The 20,945-nt window shown below is 48.7% G+C and overlaps 1 protein-coding gene across 6 annotated transcripts in view; it reads left to right on the top strand.

Annotated features, from left to right (window-relative positions):
• The window catches only part of Ppp1r16b (protein phosphatase 1 regulatory subunit 16B), an 89,948-nt gene extending 70,771 nt beyond the window's left edge, over window positions 1-19,177 (top strand). For 5 of the 6 annotated variants that reach the window (XM_051187410.1, XM_051187420.1, XM_051187445.1 and 2 more), the window contains 8 exons: window positions 2,621-2,766; window positions 4,945-5,048; window positions 6,623-6,747; window positions 9,954-10,079; window positions 10,624-10,699; window positions 11,702-11,831; window positions 11,918-12,086; window positions 14,417-19,177. In XM_051187410.1, coding sequence (XP_051043367.1) covers window positions 2,621-2,766; window positions 4,945-5,048; window positions 6,623-6,747; window positions 9,954-10,079; window positions 10,624-10,699; window positions 11,702-11,831; window positions 11,918-12,086; window positions 14,417-14,926 — 1,386 coding nt within the window. In that variant the 3' untranslated portion in view covers window positions 14,927-19,177. The remainder of the gene's footprint in view (window positions 1-2,620; window positions 2,767-4,944; window positions 5,049-6,622; window positions 6,748-9,953; window positions 10,080-10,623; window positions 10,700-11,701; window positions 11,832-11,917; window positions 12,087-14,416) is intronic. The other variant, XM_051187453.1, reaches the window with a different exon arrangement.
• Window positions 19,178-20,945: the final 1,768 nt, after the last annotated feature.

Genomic DNA, 20,945 nt, shown 5'->3' with positions numbered 1-20,945 from the left:
TCAACAGCCCCTTTTGCTCACCTGCTCTTGTGTCAGATGCTCTGCTAGGGACAGAGAGTTAGGAAGTGTCTGTACTTACAGACTGTGGTGTGATGTGACCACAGGCATAGAAATAAGCCGCTGAGATGACGTAGGGTGGGAGCAGAGGTCTCTGGACAGCTTGCAGCTGGGAGCTGGTGGCTTGCCTCAAAGGAAAACTGAAGAGGAAGGACACCTGAGCTGGGACTTGAAGAAAGAGTTTGTGTGAGTGAGAGAAAGAGTTTTCCAGAAAGAAAAGGAACAGCATTAGAGCAGAGGGAACAGCCCCAAAGGCACGAGGAAGCAACCCTGCCTTTCAAGTGTGAGTTGGAGGGAGTATTTAGAAGGCAGAGTGGGAGGCAGGACTGGCCAGGTTGAGAGCAGGACCTTTGGAGACAAACTGTTTCACTTTTAATCCACCCCTGTAGATTGATTTGTGTCATTGTGTGGGTACCTTGTGTTTTGTTTATTTAGTTTTTGTAGGCTCTCACTATGCAGCTGGTGCTAGTCTTGAACTAATGATCCTTCTGTCTTACCTCTATAGCACTGAGATAGTTGGATGTTACTGGATTGTAATCTTGAGTGAATCTACTTATTATTATGCGTATGACTCTGTGCTTCTCAAGGCCAGTGGGGAGGAGGGTTAACCCATTTTGAGGGTTAAAAGCTGCGTTGAATGGCCAAAGCAAATTTTAGTGACCAGCTCTCGTAGGTCTTCTGGAAGCAACAGATATCACTATTGACAATGAAGTTACATGCTGGGGTCACCCAACTGGGTATTGTTGCATACAGGATGGAAGACTGGGGCATCTGCAGAGCCTCCCAAAGCTAGCCGAGGAGTGCAGGTCTGCTTCTCTTGGTCATGCGGAACCTGAGGTTTGCACATACAGTACAGCAGAGGTCATCTGGAGGAGGGCTGATGCAGTGCGCCCTGGGCAACAGGGATGGGGACAGACGTTTAGGAGACAAGCACTCAGCTGGCTTTGTATTAGAAGAAAAGATACAGAAGGAATCAGTCTATTGCAGGTGCCATTTATCTCCGTGGTTCCATAGCGACTACCGGGCTTGCTCCCTCCTCTCACCCCCTCCTACATCCCTGTGCCAGCCCTGGGACCACACTCACAAGACTCTACAGCTCTGGGTGCAGTCCTCTGGTTCTCCTGTCTCCTTACTACAGGAGGCTGCCCACACAGGTCTTTCTTCCTTTCTACCTATGGCTCCAGTGCCTGTCTCCCTCTACTGGCCGTGTTATGCCACTGCATGGTTCTCCTGCCTTCCTAAAGACGTATAGTCCCAATGGGCTGTATCTTTCTTTCTGTCTGTCCAGAAAAGTACCTTGAGACCCAGCCATTCTGGACCAGCTGGCAGAAAGAACTGGCTCTCTGGCACCATCTGTGCACATGGCTGCTCCTTTCCTGCATGTTCTTCTGGTCCTGCCTGGCTGGAGATATGCTGGGAGCTGTGGTGGTGTCCTACTCCACAACCATCTGGTGTCCTGGGCTCACATAGATGCCTCTGATCCTTCTGCTGGCCTCCATGCTCCTTCCTTAATGTATATAGTTGGACACTACCATCCCTAAACTAGGTGACTTCAACATAGCTTCCCTCTGTCCCTCCCAGTGTGTGCTCACACACACACACACACACACACACACACACACACACACACACACACACGCACACACTGTCCTCCACGTGGAACTAGCAGAGTGAGATGTTTTTTGGTTTTGGCTTTGAGAAACATGGCAGCTTGTGCTACTTTTATGAGTATAGTCCACTCCTGCCTTCTTTTGCTCTGAAGACCGTACCTGGCTTATTTGGACAGGATGGGTGATCTCATGTTTCCTGACACACCGCAGAGTGGTCACTGACACTATCCTCTGTCCTCACCCCTATTCTCCCTGGGTGAGGCTGTGTCCCTTGGGGAGTCTTCCACTCCCTGTCCCTGGGACCTGTGTTCTCTTGGGAGAGCTGCGGAATTGGGACCCTCCCATCTCTCTTGTGCTTACTCACCTATGCCAACAACTCTATCCAGGTAGGAGCACAAACAAGCTATCTCCTTGAAGTGACTGTGCCAGGGTCCCTAGAACCTGCTGGGAGGAGTCTTCGTCACTTGGGAGCCTCTGCGAGATTTGCATTCCCTGGTCAGAGATTCTTAAAAGCTTCAAACAGCAATGCAAGGTGATATTTTAGAGGTTACCACCCCAAAGGAGAGTGTGGGCCAGGACCCCAAACACACCTGCTTGAGCTGGAGGTGATTTAAGAGTTCCTCTTAGAATGTTGCCTGCTGGAGGGAGCTGGCTGGGATTTTAAAAGCCCATTCAGATTGAATGCAGCTCCACTAATACTTTATAATATAGCTGACAGGGGCTGTTTGCTGAGGCTATTTTTATCTTGCACATTATCAACTTCTTTTTTTACACAGCAAGGAGACTAACTCTAAGAGGTAAGATGCCTTACACAAAGTTACAGAGCTGGACTAGAACTTGGGCTGTCTGTCTCCACCGTCCTTCTCATGGTCTCTCATGGGGAGTATAGTATGTCCCCACCAGAGTTCTGGGCCATGCCTGGCCTCAGTCTGCCGCCTCTATGTCCCTCCCAGTGCTGCATTGACAACTTTGAAGAAATCGTCAAACTGCTGCTTTCCCATGGTGCAAATGTGAACGCCAAGGACAATGAGCTGTGGACACCCCTGCACGCTGCAGCCACCTGCGGCCACATCAACCTGGTGAAGATCCTCGTTCAGTAGTACGTGCCCATCCCTCCCTGGGGAAGCCTGCTCTTCCCCTCATGGCTGGCCTTTTTCGTGTGCATTAGTCTTCTGTTTTTCCTGCTCTTCGAGTCCCCTTCCCTACCATCAATTTCCTTCTCTGTCTTCCTCCCTTAAGTTCCCTTTCTCTGTGTGTGTATTTTTACTGTTTCCTGTCTCTTTCTCACCATCACTCCCGATTCCTTGGTCTTTGCTACTCTGTTTCTTTCTTTGACAGTTTTTATTCGTTTTATAGTTTTTGTGTCAAAATGCCAGCCACATAAATTTACACATTTTGCTGTTTTTAAATGTGCAGTCCATGTATACACCTTGTTGGGTACTCATCAACACCCCTCTCCAGCTTGCTTCACCTTGTACAGGCCAACGCCATTTGACCACGACTCCTCCCACCCCATCTCCATCCCCCACCCCCATCATGACTACCGCTCTCTCTGCCACAGCTGCTCATTTAGTGGAAGCATGTTTATATTTTCATAAGTGGGTTATTTCACTTGGCATAATGCCCTCAAGGTTCATCCATGGGCTCAGAGACAAAACTATTTATCCACTTGTTCATTGATGGGTGCTGGGTGCTGCCACCCTTTTGCCATAACATGTATGCACAGATCTCTCTTCAGGACCCTGCTTCACATTGATTCGAAAATATACCCAGATGTGGAATTGCTGGGTTATATGATAGCCACTTTTAATTTTTAAAAGGTTTTGTCTACTGCTTTTCCAGTCCCCCTTCCATTTTACATGCTGGCCAACAGCCAGCCCTGGGCACATGATGCAGGAAAGCAAGACCAGTGGGTAAGGTCCTAGAGACTGACAGCATCTTAGTGCAGGGAGTCAGGAGGAGGGATGAAGAGCAGGCAACCACTCACACAGGTCTTGGCAGAGCATCAGAGACCCATTAGGTGCCTCCCAGGAGGGCCCTGTGGTCAGGGGAAGTGGTGCCAACCTGGCTTCATGTACTTCCCTGCTGGAATCACCTGAAGAAGAATACATGTTCCGAGGTCCCCTGGGTTCTTTGGGGACAGGGGAAAGAACCCATGGGGCTGCATTTCATTGCAGTGATTCCCCACCGCTGTGTTTCTGCCGTAGAGTACCCCACAGCCACACCTGGATGCTGCTCTAGTCTCAGCAGAACACAACTTAGGGGAGAAGGATTTATTCAGTGGCTTATGGTTCCAGGTTTCAGTCCTTCATTGTGGGGAATTGAAGGCAAGAGCCAGAAGCAGCTAGTCACGCAGTCAAGGGCAGAGAGAAATGACTGCACACATTGCTTAGTACTTAGTTAGCTTTCTCTACCCCTTCACAGTCCAGGGCCCCAAACCCGGAAATGATGCTGCTCACTTTTGGGATGGGCCTTTTCATGTAATTAAAACAGTCAAGACACTCCCCCATAGACATGCCTACCGACCAACCTGGTCTAGCTGAGGCTTCATTGAGATCCTTCCCAGACAGTTCTCAGCCATTTCTGATTAGAATGACCAATCATAGGTGCTTTGACCTAGAAGGTGAGTTCCTCCACGGGGTCCCAGGGCTCTGCTCTGCCCATGCCCTGGTCAGCTCTTTGGGTAAGGAATTAGGGGACAAATATGCATACTGGTGAAGGTTGGCATAGTGAGCCATGGAGTAAAAAGGGCTGACACGTGAGAGACCTGAGTTTGAATCTTGACCCTATCATATCCAAGCTGTGTGGCCTGAGACACATCATTGCGCCTTTCGGAGTCATTGTCTCCTCTTGGATGAGGTGAGGTCCACAGCAGCACCCATTGGGGAAATGGGGGGAGACTTCTTAAAGTAATGTGTGCAAAGGACTTATGTCTAGCTTAGTTGCAAGTAGGTAGCGGGTGAGAGGTCCTGCTCCTGTTTACATCATTTTATTATTGTTATCTGAGAGGGCTTTCACATCTGCTTGGAAGCGCCCATTTGCTGATGGAGTGCATCTGAGACCTTGGTCCCTTCCTGCTGGGACTCTGAGATGCAGAAACACTGCATTCCAGGATATGTGATGGGAGGAGAGGACATCGCTTAGCTAGGATACACCTAGGTGGGGTCATGGCTGCTGGGGAGTGCAGGGACACTGTGGATGGGAAGCCAGATGATGGAGACCACCAGGCCAACCCAGACACACCTTCTTGGCTCTTACTCTGACCCTTTCTCTGCAGTGGGGCTGACTTGCTTGCTGTCAACTCTGATGGGAACATGCCATATGACCTCTGCGAGGATGAACCCACCCTGGATGTCATTGAGACCTGCATGGCATACCAAGGCAAGGGGGAGCAGTATGTTATACCATGGGCACAGTGAGGTACTGCAGTGGGCATAGTTTCAGTGGATGGGAACAGCACACTAGCTGACTATGTACCTGCCAGTCTCGTGCTTAGCTCCCAATAACTGGGACAGGTCCTTGTTATTATTGTCACTTGTATGATTAAAAGATAGGGACGTGAAAGGGCCTTGGAACACATGCCGTGTAGAGGGAGATATTGTTCTCACTGTCACCCACACACGCAGGCGGCCTCAGCTGGCCTCCTCTTCTGTTTATCAGCTGTGACAATTCAGTTCAGTCAACACGCACCATAAAGATGTGTCCCCATTTGGGAACATGGTAGAAAGTCAAGAACATTTGCGGGTGCTGCTCGGTGCCAGGCACCAAGCTGGCTGCCAGGGGCCCAGATAAACAAGATGCCTGCTGTTCTGGGCTCCACTCACAGAGCACTTCAGAGGGAGGCACCGGTAACAGCAGGAGACCCTGCCCAGCCCAGCTCCCAAATGCCTGCCAAGCACTCTCTAGGGACAAGGGTCTTAAACCCAGCCCTGTAGCTGTGGCCCAAGGACCTGGCAGGTCCTCACCTCTGCCTCTCCCCAGATCTCTGTGGCCGCTGTTGGCTTGGCTTCTATACTCCCTGGTACCTGCATTTCCCCCACTAAACCCTGTACAAAGTTTTTTTTAAGTAACTTTGGTGCCAACGTGGTGAAACTACAGACTCCCCAAATGGACTTATAAAGCTGCCAGAGTGTGAGGGAAGCCAGCTGGGTCATCTTCCAACATAGCTACCACAATATTTTAAAATGTGCTACACAGAAGCCATTCATTCTTTTGATGATTGGATGTTGTGTTATGAAATTACCCTGAGTTTCTGTTGGCCATAGGCTCACAGGTACTGCTAATTGTTCTGATGGTAGGAAATACACACTTATGTGACTAGTCAGAATAAGCATGTAACCTTTTTTTTTTTTTCTTCCTTCGAGTTTCCAGATTGCTCTGAATTCTACCCAAGAACCCTGATCCCATGTTTTTTTTTGGGGGGGTAGGGTAGGGGGACATTGTGTCCACTCCTTAGATAGGTAGCCACCAGTGACAGGTACGCTTTTGTTAGCTAGAGATTTGGGACATAACTTGTCTCTGGAACTGGAATGGCTCGCGCCTATCATCCTAGCAAATGGGAAGCTGAGTCAGGAGAATTGTCACTCATCTCTGAGGCTAGCTTGCACTACAGAGTGAGACCCCCGTCTCAAAAAAAGCAAAGCCTTTCTGGGCCTTTCTATTTCTTACTGATTTAGCAATTCTTACAACAAAAAAATGTCTAAACTATTGTGTATGGTGCTGAAAACACAGTGGTATACAAGAGAAAGGAAACCAATAGACCCTGGTCAGCCAGGAAGGAATGGTCCTTGTCCTGTGAGGTAACCCATGGTGTTTGTGTTCAGCGGCCCTGGGGACAATGATCTTTGGAGTATCTGTGCACTGGGTGATTGGTTTTGGGGAGCAGGAGCCATGCCTTCCCTGTCTGCCTGGGACTCAGGCCTGATGTTGTTGAGTAACCTGTCCCCTCCCTGCAGGCATCACCCAGGAGAAAATCAATGAGATGCGGGCAGCCCCTGAGCAGAAGATGATCTCAGATATTCACTGCATGATTGCAGCAGGCCAGGACCTTGACTGGATAGATGCCCAGGGAGCCACGCTGGTGAGGAGTTGGGTCAGGCTGGTGTGGGTTAGGGGCAAGTACCAGAATCAAGCCCAACTAGGGCTGAGTTGGGTCTGGTTCCTGGTAGGGTGGAAACCTATATACTTGTGATCTTGGATGTCCTCTAGATCCCCTGCAACTCCTGGAATATAGACAAGTAAGGCTGGGGTCCAGCTCTTTCTGACCCTGGCCATTCTCAGCTGTGGCTGGGAGTCAGGAGTTCCGGAACTGGGCTCTGATGTCCATCGGCTTTGTATCCATGGCATTACCTATAATCTCCTCAAGGGCTGCCATTTGCCCACTCATCCACACAGTCTTGCTTTGTGTCATCCCGTCCCTGCCTACTGTGCCCTTGAAAACCAGAACCCTTCTCATTAGCTTTCCCTGAGGTCACTGTAACAGATTTTATCTATCACTCCATCACTCCATCCATCCATCCATCCATCCACCCATCCACCCACCCACCCTATCCATCCATCCATCCATCCATCCATCCATCTATCCATCCATCCATCCATCCATCCATCCATCCATTCATCTGTCCATCTCTCTGAGGTCACTGTAACAGATTTTATCTATCACTCCATCACTCCATCACTCCATCCATCCACCCACCCACCCTATCCATCCACCCACCCACCCACCCACCCTATCCATCCATCCATCCATCCATCCATCCATCCATCCATCCATCTGTCCATTTCTCTGAGGTCACTGTAACAGATTTTATCTATCACTCCATCACTCCATCCATCCATCCATCCATCCACCCATCTACCCACCTACCCTATCCATCCATCCATCCATCCATCCATCCATCCATCCATCTGTCCATCTCTCTGCCCATCTATCCATCCATCAGTCCATCCATTTAACACATAGTTATAAGGTCCACCCCTGTGCTACATGTTCTACTTGTCCTGTGAGAGATAAAATGACAGAGCCTTCCTCTCTTTCTCAGAGCCACCTAGTTACCTTCACCTGTCCTTGTAATTCAGCCGTCACTGTCAGCAGCTTGAGAGGACACCTTGGCCTCTCCTCCAGGCCCTCAACAGCAGAAGTTCAGTACTGGGGAAGTTCTGCTTCTGCAGCCTCTGAAACATGGTTATGGAAGTCCCCACTTCGAGGTCTGGGCACTTGACCTTGACCTCCTAGCTTTAGGCTCCTTGCAGGTCATGGGCATCCGGGGACCCAGGGGCTACCCAGCAGATAGGGCTCAGCCCTATTAGGCTCACCTCGTTGCTCTTAGAGCTGACTTTGGGCCACAGGTTTGTTGATGGGGCTTCTCTCACTTAGTCTTGAGCTCTAAATTCTGACCTCTGCTTCATGTCCACTACGGTTAGACAGGTCCTTGCTCAGATCTCCTGCTCAGCTGAACACTGAAACATGGGGTCAGGCAGTGATACCACATGCTGATGGCTTTATGGTGGCCCCAGCCATCCGGGCCATGCATGTACTGAGTCTTCCTAGTAAACTAGAGGTAATGGTGTCTTCCTCTCAGGGTAGCTGGGAGGACTGAATGGCATTCAGCAGGTGTTGAGCATGGTCCCATCTTTTGATGTACGCTAGGCAAATGCTGTACTTTGGAGATTTGTCCCCAGGCCTAATTTATTTTTGAGATAGGTTCTTGCTTATATAGCTCAAGCTGACATTGAGCCCATGGTCCTCTTGCCTCTACATCCCAAGTGATGGGACTCCAGGCAAGTACCACCATGCTGGCTCCAACAACTGTCCACATTAGCATTCTCCCTATATGAATCATGCTTTTTATTCCCTGGGAAAGTACCTGTGACCCTATGCTTTGAGGTATCTGGATGACCAGCGAGGTTTCATTTTCCCCAACCTGCAAGCATCAGATGTATAAATCAGATAATTATAGTGATCTGTGTGTGCTACTTAATCACATCATACCCTAGATTTATCCTGGAAAAAAATAATAATAAAAGGAAAAGAAAACCTGCCCTTATCAGAATGGAGAAAACACGTGACCAGCAGGGCCCCATCTAAACTTGAGCAGTGACTTCCATCACAGATCTCAAACCCTTTCCATCCTTTGCATTATTCCCAGTCCAGCCTGCTTTAGAGACTGTCACTTCTGTCTCCCTCTGTGGCTGAACAGCAGTTTCTCTTTGTCTCACGTCCTTTTCTCCTTCATGCATTCCTGGGACATACCTTGGGTCACAGTCCAGGCGACTGGACAAGTGGAGCAACCGAGGTCTACTTGGGGGCAGCCATGACAGGCAGCCTTGAATGGTGCTGAGTAGGAGTGCTAGGGTCTCAGCCTCAGTGGTGGCTCATGCCTGTAAATCCAGTATTTGTGAAGCTGAGGCAGGAGGACTATTGGAAGTGGAAGCTATCTTGGGCTACAGAATGAGACCTTTTCTCATTAACTAACTAACTAGATAAACAAACAAACAAACAAACTAGTTGGGGCCTCAACATGCACAGTGTGAGTCTTCCCATTGCGGGTAACAATTACCTATTGCTGTGTAACGATCGGCTCTACAGGGTAGCATCTATATAGTAAACACAATGTTTCTATGCATCAGGGAATTAGGAATTGCTCAGCTGGGTGACTCTGGCTTGGCATTTCCCATGAGGTTGACTGGGGCTACAGTCACATCTGAAGTTGGTCCCCTTCATGTGGTTCCCTCGAATGGCTGGCATTAGTGTTGGCAGTTGGCAGAAGGCCTCAGTCTCTTGCCTTCTTAGAACTGCTTCTCAGGGCTCTCTGACTTGGCTACCTCCTTCTAGATGAATCCAAGAGAGCATAAGGTAAAAGCAGCAATGCTTCTCATGCCCCAGTGTCATAAATCATACACTGCCACTTTGTAATATCCTTGTTGTTAGCCGTGAACCACTCAATGTGGCCTACATTCAAAGACAGAGCAATCAGATTCCACATTTTTTTTTAAAAAAAAAGATATGTCCGAGAATAGGAATTTTTTCAGATTACCATATTGAACCTCTGAGACCCCTTCCCCGGGACTCGGGTGAAGAGCTCATCTCTCTTCCTTCCATTGCACTTTCCTATTTCACACTTAGTTATCCCCTGCAACCTTCCTGGCTGGTATGGCCACCTCATTCTGTTCCATATCCTGGCCTCAAGGATGCTCTGAGGCTTGGGATAAGAAAAGCCACCCTGCTACCACAAATGGAGCCACCTTCCTAAGGAATGAAATGATCACTCCCTTCCTCTCCTGCAGCTACATATAGCTGGGGCCCATGGGTACCTGCGGGCAGCTGAGCTCCTCCTGGACCATGGAGTGCGTGTGGATGTGAAGGACTGGGATGGCTGGGAGCCTCTGCATGCAGCAGCCTTCTGGGGACAGGTACTCCCCACCCCCTGTAGAGCAGTCAGGCACAAGGTAAAACTGCTAATCCAAGCCCTTTGGGCTAACAGTCGGTGCAAGGACTCACTTAAGGCACTGGCTACAGTGAGAGTGGGACATGGGAAGGGTCATGGATGTCGCAAATACATTGGACTAAATATCCTAACAGGATGAAACACAAATTTGCCCAGTAGAAAATCCCCTTGATTTCTGCATTGCGTGGGTTCTCTAGAATATGTTTTTCTAAATGTGATTGCAGCCTGTGCAGCCACCCGTAGACACCCAACAGCTGTGGAATCACAACTGGTTCCTCCTCCTACTGCTTTTCCTCCTTGTAGTAACACAGGCATGCTGAGAGCAGGTGCCAAGCCCATCAAATTTGACAGGGCTCTCTTACAGCGTCAGCATACAGGGCCTTCCCTGGGAACCAACTTTCCTCTACCATTCTTTGGGTCACATTCCAAGAGATCTTGGGTACTTTCTCCAGCTCCTAGGCTTCTTGAGTCCTGGGTATGGGGAACATCAACTTCTTCCTGTGTTGCAGATGCCAATGGCAGAGCTGTTAGTGTCCCATGGAGCTAGTCTCAGTGCCAGGACATCCATGGATGAGATGCCAATAGGTAAGACAGCTTAATATTTTGTATGCACATACTTACCAGGTTTTGTGATGGTGAGTAGATTATGGTTGAACATATGGCTGCATACTGAAGGTAGGTAGATGAGATAGGTAGATGGATGGATGGATAGAGGATGAATGGGTGGATGGATGAGTGGGTAGACAGGTAATGTGATATTGGATGTAATGATGGGTGGATAGATAAGTAGATGAAGTGGGCTGAGGATGAACCTATGGACAGATGACCAGGTTATCCAGTAGATGGGCAGGTTGATAGAGAGACTCAATGGTTGGCTTAGGGGGGTTTCTCAACATCATTGCTTCATTTCTTGCTTGATGGATCTGCTTGTTTCTCTCAATGCTCACATCAGGGAGACTTTGACTCTCCCAGAGACTATCAAGGATATGTGTCCTAGTTTGCTTTTCTGTTGCTGTGAGAAAACACTGACCAAAAGCAACGTTGGAAGGAATGGGCTTCTTTGGCTTACACTTCCACATCATAGTCCATCACTGAGGAAACTCAAAGCAGGAACTGAAGGAGAGGCCCTGGAGGAGTGCTACTTACTGGCTTGTTCCTGTGGCTTGCTCCCCTTGCATTGTTATACAACCTAGGCTCACCTACCCAGGGGTGGCAAGACCAACAGTAGGCTGGCCCTCCTAGATCAATCATTAGTCAAGAAAAGGCCCCACAGGCTTGCTCACAGAACAGTCTGATGGTGGCAATCCCTCAATTGAAATGCTCTCTTCCCAGACATGCCCAAGTTTGTGTCAAGCTGACAAGGCCTACCAGCCTGGTATGAGTTCCTCAGGCTTAGCTGGGAACTTCAGGAGTTCAGAGGCCCAGGTCTCCCATTCCCATATTCTTCTAATGAAATAAGCAGGTGTTACTTCTCCCCTCCCTCTGTGCCCCAGAAGGTTCTTAGAGCTTTTGGTGGGTTCACATGGTGGCTCCTGTGGTATGGAGCTCCTACCTTGCCTTCTGCAATTGACTCTTGTACTCCTTCAGACCTGTGTGAGGAGGAAGAGTTCAAGGTCCTGCTGTTGGAGCTTAAACACAAGCATGATGTGATCATGAAGTCCCAGCTGAGGCACAAGTCATCCCTGAGCCGGAGGACATCCAGTGCAGGCAGCCGTGGGTGAGTGGTTAGGGCAACCAGGGGCCCTTGCATAGGTCTGCCTGTGGCTCCTGGGCACAGCTTCCCAGCACCTCTGTCCCCCTCAGGAAGGTGGTGCGTCGAGCCAGCCTGTCAGACAGAACCAACCTGTACCGGAAAGAGTATGAAGGAGAGGCCATCTTGTGGCAGCAGCGGAGTGCAGCAGAGGACCAGCGTACCTCCACTTACAACGGAGACATCAGGGAGACCAGGACAGACCAGGAGAACAAAGACCCGGTGAGGGACCCTCTGCCTTCCTTCAGTGGTGGCCACTGCCTTGTGAAGAGGATAAGGCCCAGCCTGGTCCTATCTACCTCCTCATCTGAGAACCATTAGAAGGGAAATAGATGAGTGGCACCCTTAAACAGCTGGCCCTGTCTGATGGTGGTGGCTAGTATTGTTAAGGAGATGACCCTTGGGTGTATTAGTCAGAAAGGGGCTCATAATTGCCAGGGACAGAGTGATTGCCGTAGGCTTGCTTGTCCCCCAGTAGATCTGGTCCTGAATCCCCCAGAAGAGAGGCTCAGCATGACAGTTTTCCTAGAAGCCAAGGACCAGCACCTTCTTTTACAGGAACATAAGGTTTTGAGAATGGTGTTTCTTATGGTGCCATAGTTGAAGGGGGTATTTTGAAAAATAGAGTAAGGTTCTGGGACAGGCTATGAGAAGGAGCTCCTGCAGCAGGCTCTAGGTTCTGGGCACTCTTGGAAGATGATGTGTGGTCTTCCTCAGCTGTGATATCAGAGGTCACCATGGGGGTTTAACATGGTGGACACTCAGGGGTCTGAAGTCCAGAAGTCTAGGAAGGTGTTGATAGGGGAGGTCTGTGCCAAGGCCTCCTCCCAGCTTCTGGTGGCTTGGATGTCCCTTCACCTTTAGTATGACTTTGATCTCTGCCTCTGTTTTTACAAACCTACTTCCTGTGTATGTGTACACCTCTGTTCCCTTTTATTTAAAACACATTTTCTGTATTTACAGGTGTGAACACATACATGCATCTGGTATAGCCATCAGTTACTCGCCACCATTTCTCTTGAGAGAGGTGCTCTTACTGAACCAGATGCTCACCAATTAGCTAGCCTGGCTGGCCAGTGAGCTCCAGTGTCTCTGCCGATCCTGTATTAGGGTTGCAGACATGATTGACCACACTCAGCTTTTTGAGTGGATACTGGGAGTCCACACTCAGGTCTTATCACTTACCAACCAAGCCACTTTCCTGGCCCCTCTTGTTTTCTCATAAGGGCCCTAGTCATCAGATGAGGGCCCATCCCAAAACCTCATAGTCACTTAGTTATTTTTGAGCCTAATAATTTTATTTGTTCATTGCTTGCCTTTGAAGCCCTCTTCAGGGACCTCTTTGGTCTAATTCTATTCCACACTCTCTAACCACAACATAACTGTGTAACTACAGCCAGCCACTTCACAGGGCTTCCCATCTGGATCAGTTTTGCACAGGCTTGCCCATTCTTCTACTTTCTTCTTGTCACCACCCTTAAATTAAATTGATTTGGTGTTCAGCACTAGGATTTCTCTGTGCTTACATATGTAAGTTCATCACAGATGTGTGTAAGCACACATTGATGGACTGGGCACTTGCCCAAGGCTTTGGCAGCTTCTTGAATTTCACAAGGTTGGGCCACTGTGGATGAGAGTGGTCTTGAGCTCCCCTAGGATTGACATCTGTTACACTTCTAGCCAGGAAATCTTCCCTGGTGATGGGGTAGGGGTGAAGCTGAATCTTGAATTCACAAAGCATCTGCTTTCCCAACAGTAGCAGGAAAAGAGCCCTTTTCTTAATTTAATGACAGTTACAAAGAGAATCACTGGACTCAGACACTGAATATGTACTTTTCCTCTCTCCCAGGAAAAGACCTTGAGATTTGAAGCAATTTTACATTATAGAAAAATAAGTGGAGTGGTTGGGAGATGGCTCAGCCAGTAAAGTGTTTGCCATGCCAACATGAGGACATGTGTGTGGGTCTCCAGCACACACATTGAATAAAAAAAGCCAACCAGGTGTGGTGGTACATGACTTTGATCCCAGCACTCAGAAGGCAGGGGCAGGGGCAGAGAGAGGGCAGAAAGAGACTTCTGTGAGTTCAAGGCTAGCCTGGTTCATGTAGTTAGTTACAGAATAGCCAGAGCTACATGGTGAGACCTTGTCTTAAAAAAATGTGTTGGACTGGATATACATACCTATTATCCCATTGCCTCGAGATGGAGACCCTGTGCTTCCGCAGCCCACAGCTTACATCATCTTTACCAATGGCAGTTCTTACAGAAACATCTTTCCAGTTGTTCTAGCAAAAGCCTCAAAGTTGTGTTTCACTGATTCCATTTCTATTAACTCATTCCAGGACATTGACAATGAAATATGTTCGTTAGCTTCAGCCCTGGGGTTGGGGTGGGCATTGGTCTGCCTACCAGAACACAAGCCCAGATGCCCCAAAGCTACATGGAGGTAGAGAAGTGGATGGGTGATGCACCCTTAGCAGAGGTGCAGGTGCCTGGTAGGTGCAGATGCTCTAGCTGGGGGGCGGTACTGATGTTGTCCTCCTTCCCTCCAGAACCCCAGGCTGGAGAAGCCAGTGTTACTCTCAGAATTCTCTACCAAGATCTCTCGGGGAGAACTGGATGGGCCTGTGGAGAATGGCCTACGGGCTCCTGTCAGCACCTACCAGTATGCACTGGCCAATGGGGACATATGGAAGATGCACGAGATGCCTGACTACAGCATGGCCTATAGCAACCCCGGTGTGGCTGATGTCCCCCCACCCTGGAGTGGCTTCAAGGAGCAGAGCCCCCAAACGCTCCTGGAGCTGAAGAGGCAGCGGGCCGCAGCCAAGCTACTCAGCCATCCTTTCTTAAGCACCCACCTGGGCAGCAGCGTGGCCAGGTCAGGGGAGAGCAGCAGCGAAGGCAAGGCCCCCTTGATCGGAGGCAGAACTTCCCCCTACAGCAGCAACGGGACCTCGGTGTATTACACAGTCACCAGCGGAGACCCCCCGCTCTTGAAGTTTAAGGCCCCCATGGAGGAGATGGAGGAGAAAGTCCACGGCTGCTGCCGGATCTCCTAGTGTCTGTGAGCTGGAGGAGAGAGCTGCCTCGGAGAGGGGGCCCCTAGAATCCAAGCCAGCCCTGGCTGGGGAGGTGTCAAAGGGCATCCAGGGAGAGGTGGGAGCTGCTTTGCAGAGGAATGCTTACCTTACCTCATGCCCAGCTGCCCATAGCATCTCTACTCCCCTTGTGCTGCTTTCTCGCCTCAATGCCTGCATCTGAAGCATAGCAGCCCCAACTCACTCTGCAGTCTGATTCAGGGAGGGTGGGCTTGGGAATGTCAGTTCTGTACTTTGTAAAGGCTTCTCGGGACCAGCACTAACATCCACCTACACACACACACACACACACGCACACACACGCACACACACACACACACACACACACACACACACACACACACAGCAGTGTGTAGGACTGTTACACCTGACTTCTCGGTGGGGCTGAGAATTTATAGATAATTCCTGGAAGAGTCTAAGATCATCTTGTCATGCTAATTGTCCATGGGGGACAGACCTGCTTAGCTGAGACCCACAGTTCTGCATAGAGTCATACCAGACTGGGGCACCATCCACACCTAACAGGGACAGGAAGTTCTCTGTGCTCATGGGAGCCAGGAATCAATACGGATTAGATCAGTGGGTCCAGGCCTGCTCCCAACTGCCATGCTGAGAGCCACTCTTATGCACATGTCAATAGGCAGCTGTGTGATTGTTCAAGGGCCAAGCTTGAAAACCAGGCCATCCACTCTTAGAAGAAACCAAATCTTGTGCTGGTCTTCTAAGGGAGCACAGGAGTTGGCTAGGGTGCCACACAGTGGTATTTTCCAAACTGCATTTGGATAAAACATTCTTTGAGGCTGTAAAATTCCAGGTGGGAGGTAACTGAATTTGCTGTCTCCCAAGATAGCACCACGATTGGGATTTATTGTCTGGTGCTTGAAAATGAATTTCACCAGGAGCTTCTGTGGGGGTCTCCCAGGGAAAGGGTGAGTGCATTGTTGAGGACACCCTGGTTAACATTGATATAACACAGCTTTGTATTTTCCAGACTGTTTTGGTTCAGCCCATCTCAGCCAGCCCTTCTCAGTCTGAGCCTTCACATCGAGCAGTTGAAGCACACCACCCTCCCAACCTTACAAGGTCAATGTGCCGAGTGAATGCTCAGGCCTGTGACCCTCCAAGCTTTGCCTTTTCTGTAGTGCTATGTAAGACATGTTTTGCCAAGGGTCACTTGTTGGCTCCTGCCAGGAAGTCTCAAAGCTCCCAGCCTGCTTTTACTGGAGTGGGTTTGCCCAAAGCTATAGACTGAGGTACACGTGGGTGCTATCCCCATCCTGCATTCAGGAGAGGGATGGCATGGCTGGAATTGGCTCTCATCCCAGCTCTACAGCTTCGCTGCCCTAGTCTTCCTGACGCTGGGGAAGGAAGCTCATACCACCTCACCATCATGCTCTCCCACAAACCCATTGAAATTGAGCAACATACCTTGGGTCCAACACACAGGCTCCACTACAATCTTCTGGTGTGACTAGCAAGCTACAAGTTTGTTCCTTGCTCTGTGCTCCTTTTATTTGTCCTTAAACTACCTCCTTAGAGCCCTAAGAGGTTCCCTAAGTCTAGATTTGGATGTAAGGGACGGATACCCATGTTTTATGGTTCCCTGTGCCACAACCTTAGCAGTGAGGCTTGCCATTAGTTGGTCTCTGTCCCCATTGTGGCCTTGGAACTTCAATAGACTAGATATTAATCAGGGCCTGACTAGGTCGGGGTGTTACTTTGTCAAGATCAGGAGCATGGACCAGAGAGTGCCCTGGAGGCTGCTGGATGCAGAAGGAGGTGCACAATACTAGGTCACCCCACCCCAACTCTAGGACAAATGCAATCTGGCATGGTGGGACAGCACAGGAGAGAAAAGTAAGTTTCTTGAATCCCTGGGGCCTGAGCTAGGTTCTGCAGTTCATGGCTGCAAAGGGGATGGTCAAAACACATACCTGTGGCTTTAAACTAATATTTAGCTCTGACAGACACTGAAATGCCTCTGGAGCTGACTTTAGCCACAATGTGGGCAGTGCCCAGGCAGCCAGCCACATATTCATAGGAGTCAGCTGCCCAGGGTTTCTGAGCTCTTTACTCAGGGGTCAGAGGGTGAAGGCATTTATTGCTCTCTCTGAGCCATTCAGGGCATTCCTCTCCATCCCCAGCACTTCTTTCTGCCCCCTAGGCCATTCCTGTCTACCTGAGGGATGGGAAACTTAGCTGCCTCTTCCATGGGAGTTAGCCTCAAACAGTGTGGACCCATGACCAGGGATAAACACATGTTCCTAGTTTGGGCTCCAAGTCCCCAGGGCACTTTTCCTGTGACTGGAATATTGAGAGCCACAATGAGGCATAAGTGCATGAGCCAGGGCCACCTACTCATTCACTCATGTAATCTATTGAGGTTCTGAGACACACCAGACATGATGGCAGTGTCTGCAGATAATGGACCAGCCAGGTATGGAGGACTTTGATCCCTTGAGGTTTGTAGGCATCCCCAGATTCATCCATTATTCTGATCAGAGTTCCTGCATCCCAGATCAGTTCCCCTGTGCTTTGCAGCTCCTGCATTTCTTAGTGTGAACCTTTTAGCTAGGGTGCAACTTGATGACCACACTGAGATAACATTTGCCACTAAGTGCAGATGCTAGATCTTGGTCCTAGACAGATACCACATCAGTCCGTCTAGAGCCTTCACGGGTAGCCTTTAGGCCAGCATCCCTGGAGAACAATATAGCAGGCTGAGGTCAGTATCTGGAAGAATTAGAAGTCTACAATTTGTTGCCAAATGCATCCCTAGCATTTACAGTCATCCCTTACTCATTTTTGCTCATGAATCATACAGTCTTCTCTCCTACCCCACCAATGGATACTGAGAGTGAGATCATCTACTTCTTTTCATAGCAAACCTTTCCTTGTGTGCCAGCCTCTCTTCCTGGAAGGTGTGGATCCAGGGGATAGGGGAAGTTTGGCAAGGTTGACCAGATGTCCTACTATTACCAGGAACCTATGTCTTGGTAGCCATTCTTGGCAAACTGAAGACATCTATTTCTAAACCAGGTGCCCTGTAATTCCCTGTGAGCTGTGTCCTTGCACCCACCTTATGCTCTGTAAACAATTAGAAATTGGTGGCTATCACCAGATTGTGAATTTCTGGCCAGTAGCCCAGGTCTAAGCCCAGGTCTACTGTAGACTTTGGGGATACAATTCTTTATCAAATATTCAGCATTAATGAAGCTTCTCTGCACTGTTTGATGAACTTTAAGAGCTTGGAAAGGTTGACAGAGTGTGGCACCCAGAAATAGGAAGACAGAGGCAGGCAGTGTATTTCTGAGTTTAAGGCCAGCCTGGTCTGTACAATGAGTTCCAGGCTAGTCTGGGCTATACAAAGAAACCCTGCCTCAAAAACACAAAAACAACAACAACAAAAAACAAAAACAAAACAAAAGGAAAAACAAACAAATTAATAAAAATAAAATATGGTCCTTCGGTTGGCCTAGTACAGTCTAGCTTTGCAACAGTGTGAGACTCTTGGTTCTTAGTGTCTGATTCTCTTTGGTCTTGAGCTTTTTCTCCTACCTGCTCTCCTAAAGCTGGGTACCAGGATGCATTCTAGAGGAGCCAACCTTACATGATGCCAGGACTGTCTAAATGCTCACTATTTGTACCTGGTAATAGCCTTCCCTTCCCAGGGCACAGAAAAGCCAAGGGTCACATGGCCAGAGGACAGCTCCACTAAATTGACCCACCACATTCCTAGAAAGCCCTTAGGCCTCTCCTCCACAGGAGTTCATTGTTGGCCAAAGGGCCAATGCTTGCGTGGGCACTTGCAAGTGCCACTGTGCGGGGCCTGGCTCTGCACACCCAGGAAAAGTCTGCAGACCCCCAGACCTCCGCAATAACTCGCCAGACCAGAAGCCACTGATGTACAGAGAACACTTATGAAACAAATGTATTTTATGTGAAAAAAAGTTAAAACTCTGTATACTGTATCAGCAGCTTTGTGTAAAAATGGCAATCAAAAGAGTCTAATATATTTAAAACTTTTTTTAAAAAAAATTCTCATGGATCTTTGATATTGTATTGAAGTAGCTTCATGCCTCCAAGATGGGGTCTGACCATATCCCCAAGGGGCCTGTGCCCCTGGAGTTACTTCCAGCTGCCAAGGCCTGTGACGGAATTCGCTGTTATGGATTTTTCATTAAGATTATTAAATTCCTTTTAATAACACTGGTTGGTCTGACTGTGTGTGCTCTCACCTGCATAGATGACTTGAGTTCTACAAGAGACAGTGACTGGTGGCGGCGGCGGCAGTGGGGGATAGACCTGCCTGCGCACAGAAGGCTCTCCCAGGAGGTCCCCAGAACAGGAAGAACTTTGGGAACTCTCTATTGGTAGATGGTGAAAACTTATTAATTCCAGGTGGTTAGCACTGGGCTTGTATTCTGTTAAACATTCCCTTTGAAATTACATGATGCCTGTAGCAGCATACACTTTACAGTTTGATTGGTGACACCAGGGTGCCCCCTCCTCTGTTCCCTACTTGGTTGGACACACACTGGCTTGCCCCAGACTTTTCCATGCTCCCTCCTGGGCTTTCTCATTTAGCATATAGTGGAGAACAATGCTCTACCTTATTCAACAGAACCATAGATAAAGATCTGATTCTTCTCACTTTTAACCCAGAAAATAGAGGCAAAGACACAGTGTGTGGTTCTAAGGCTCCAGGCCATGGCCCCTGTCCTCATTACATGCAAGAGCTGATGTCTTGAAGGTTGCTATCTTGTAGCCTTCTGGATACTGAAGTCAGAGTGGGGACACTGAAGGCCCCACCCTTGGGTTTCAATGGCTTCCCTGAGTAGGTTGGGGCTTGGAAAGGATGGAGACAAGTATCCTAACAGCAGCCTTATGGAGGTAGTAGATTACAAAGGCTACAAGGTGAGTTTGAGGCCAGTCTAGGCTACATGGAAACCTTGTCTCAAAAGACAAAGATCACCTTTTGCAGTACTTTGTAGTGGCACTAATGCTTTCTTATTTGCACAAAGTTATCTGATGGATTTGGCACAGTGAAACTCATGGTGAACTCAGTCAGATGTTTTGGTATAACAGTTGTGGCATGAACTTCCTTAGAGTTGAGGGGGAAAACTGAAAACTGAAGATGTCAAGGACAAGCCACTTAAGTGAGGCTCTAGGCTACAGATGTCAGTGGTTAAGAGTTTGCATTGCTTTTGCAGAGGACCCAAGTTGCATTCCCAACATCTTGCAAACACTTGAAACTCTAGCTATGGGGGGATTTGACACCCCTGACCTGTTGGTGCACCAGTACTCAGATGTGCATACCTTCCTCCCCCCCCCCATTTATACATACACATATATTTTCTAAAAAGATGAACCATGTTGAGGAGAACATGGTGGTATGCCTGTGTAATCCCAGTCCTTGGGAGGCTGAGGCAGGAAGATCAAGAATTCAAGGCCTGCCTGGGCAACAAAGTGAGCCCTTGTTTCAAAATAAGCAGCATTTTAGCAGGAAGACTGATGGTGTGGGAGAGGGGAAGGGATGGCTGGAGATCTACAGGGCTGGAAGCTATTTCCTGGTCAGAAAGGTTGGTAAGGCTCTGGTACCACTTACCCATGCAAACAGAAGACAGACATAGTAATCACCTGTGGATGTTCTTTTGTGACTGTTTATGTCCTGTAAAAGTATTTTCTCAGTGAAATAGAGGAGAGAACGGACACAGGAAGAGGTATCGTGAAGGACAGAAATGAAGGTTAACAGGCATTTCTTCTTTTTTATTATTTTTAGTTAGCATATAAAAATGATTTTAACATTTTCATACATATATAGTGTTGCAGTACGACTACATTAGCAGCTGATTTTAAGGACACACTTCAGATCATGAAGGTGAAGTATAATCAGTCAACAAGCATGGTCCCCCTTCTCCCCCCATCTCTTTATGGTATCAAGGTGCAAGTTTGGAAAGTGCAGTTTAAATAGGATTGA

Source organism: Phodopus roborovskii, unplaced genomic scaffold, assembly GCF_943737965.1.
Source record: "Phodopus roborovskii unplaced genomic scaffold, PHOROB, whole genome shotgun sequence".
Lineage (NCBI taxonomy): Eukaryota > Metazoa > Chordata > Mammalia > Rodentia > Cricetidae > Phodopus > Phodopus roborovskii.
This window is presented reverse-complemented; position numbering and strand designations above follow the sequence as displayed.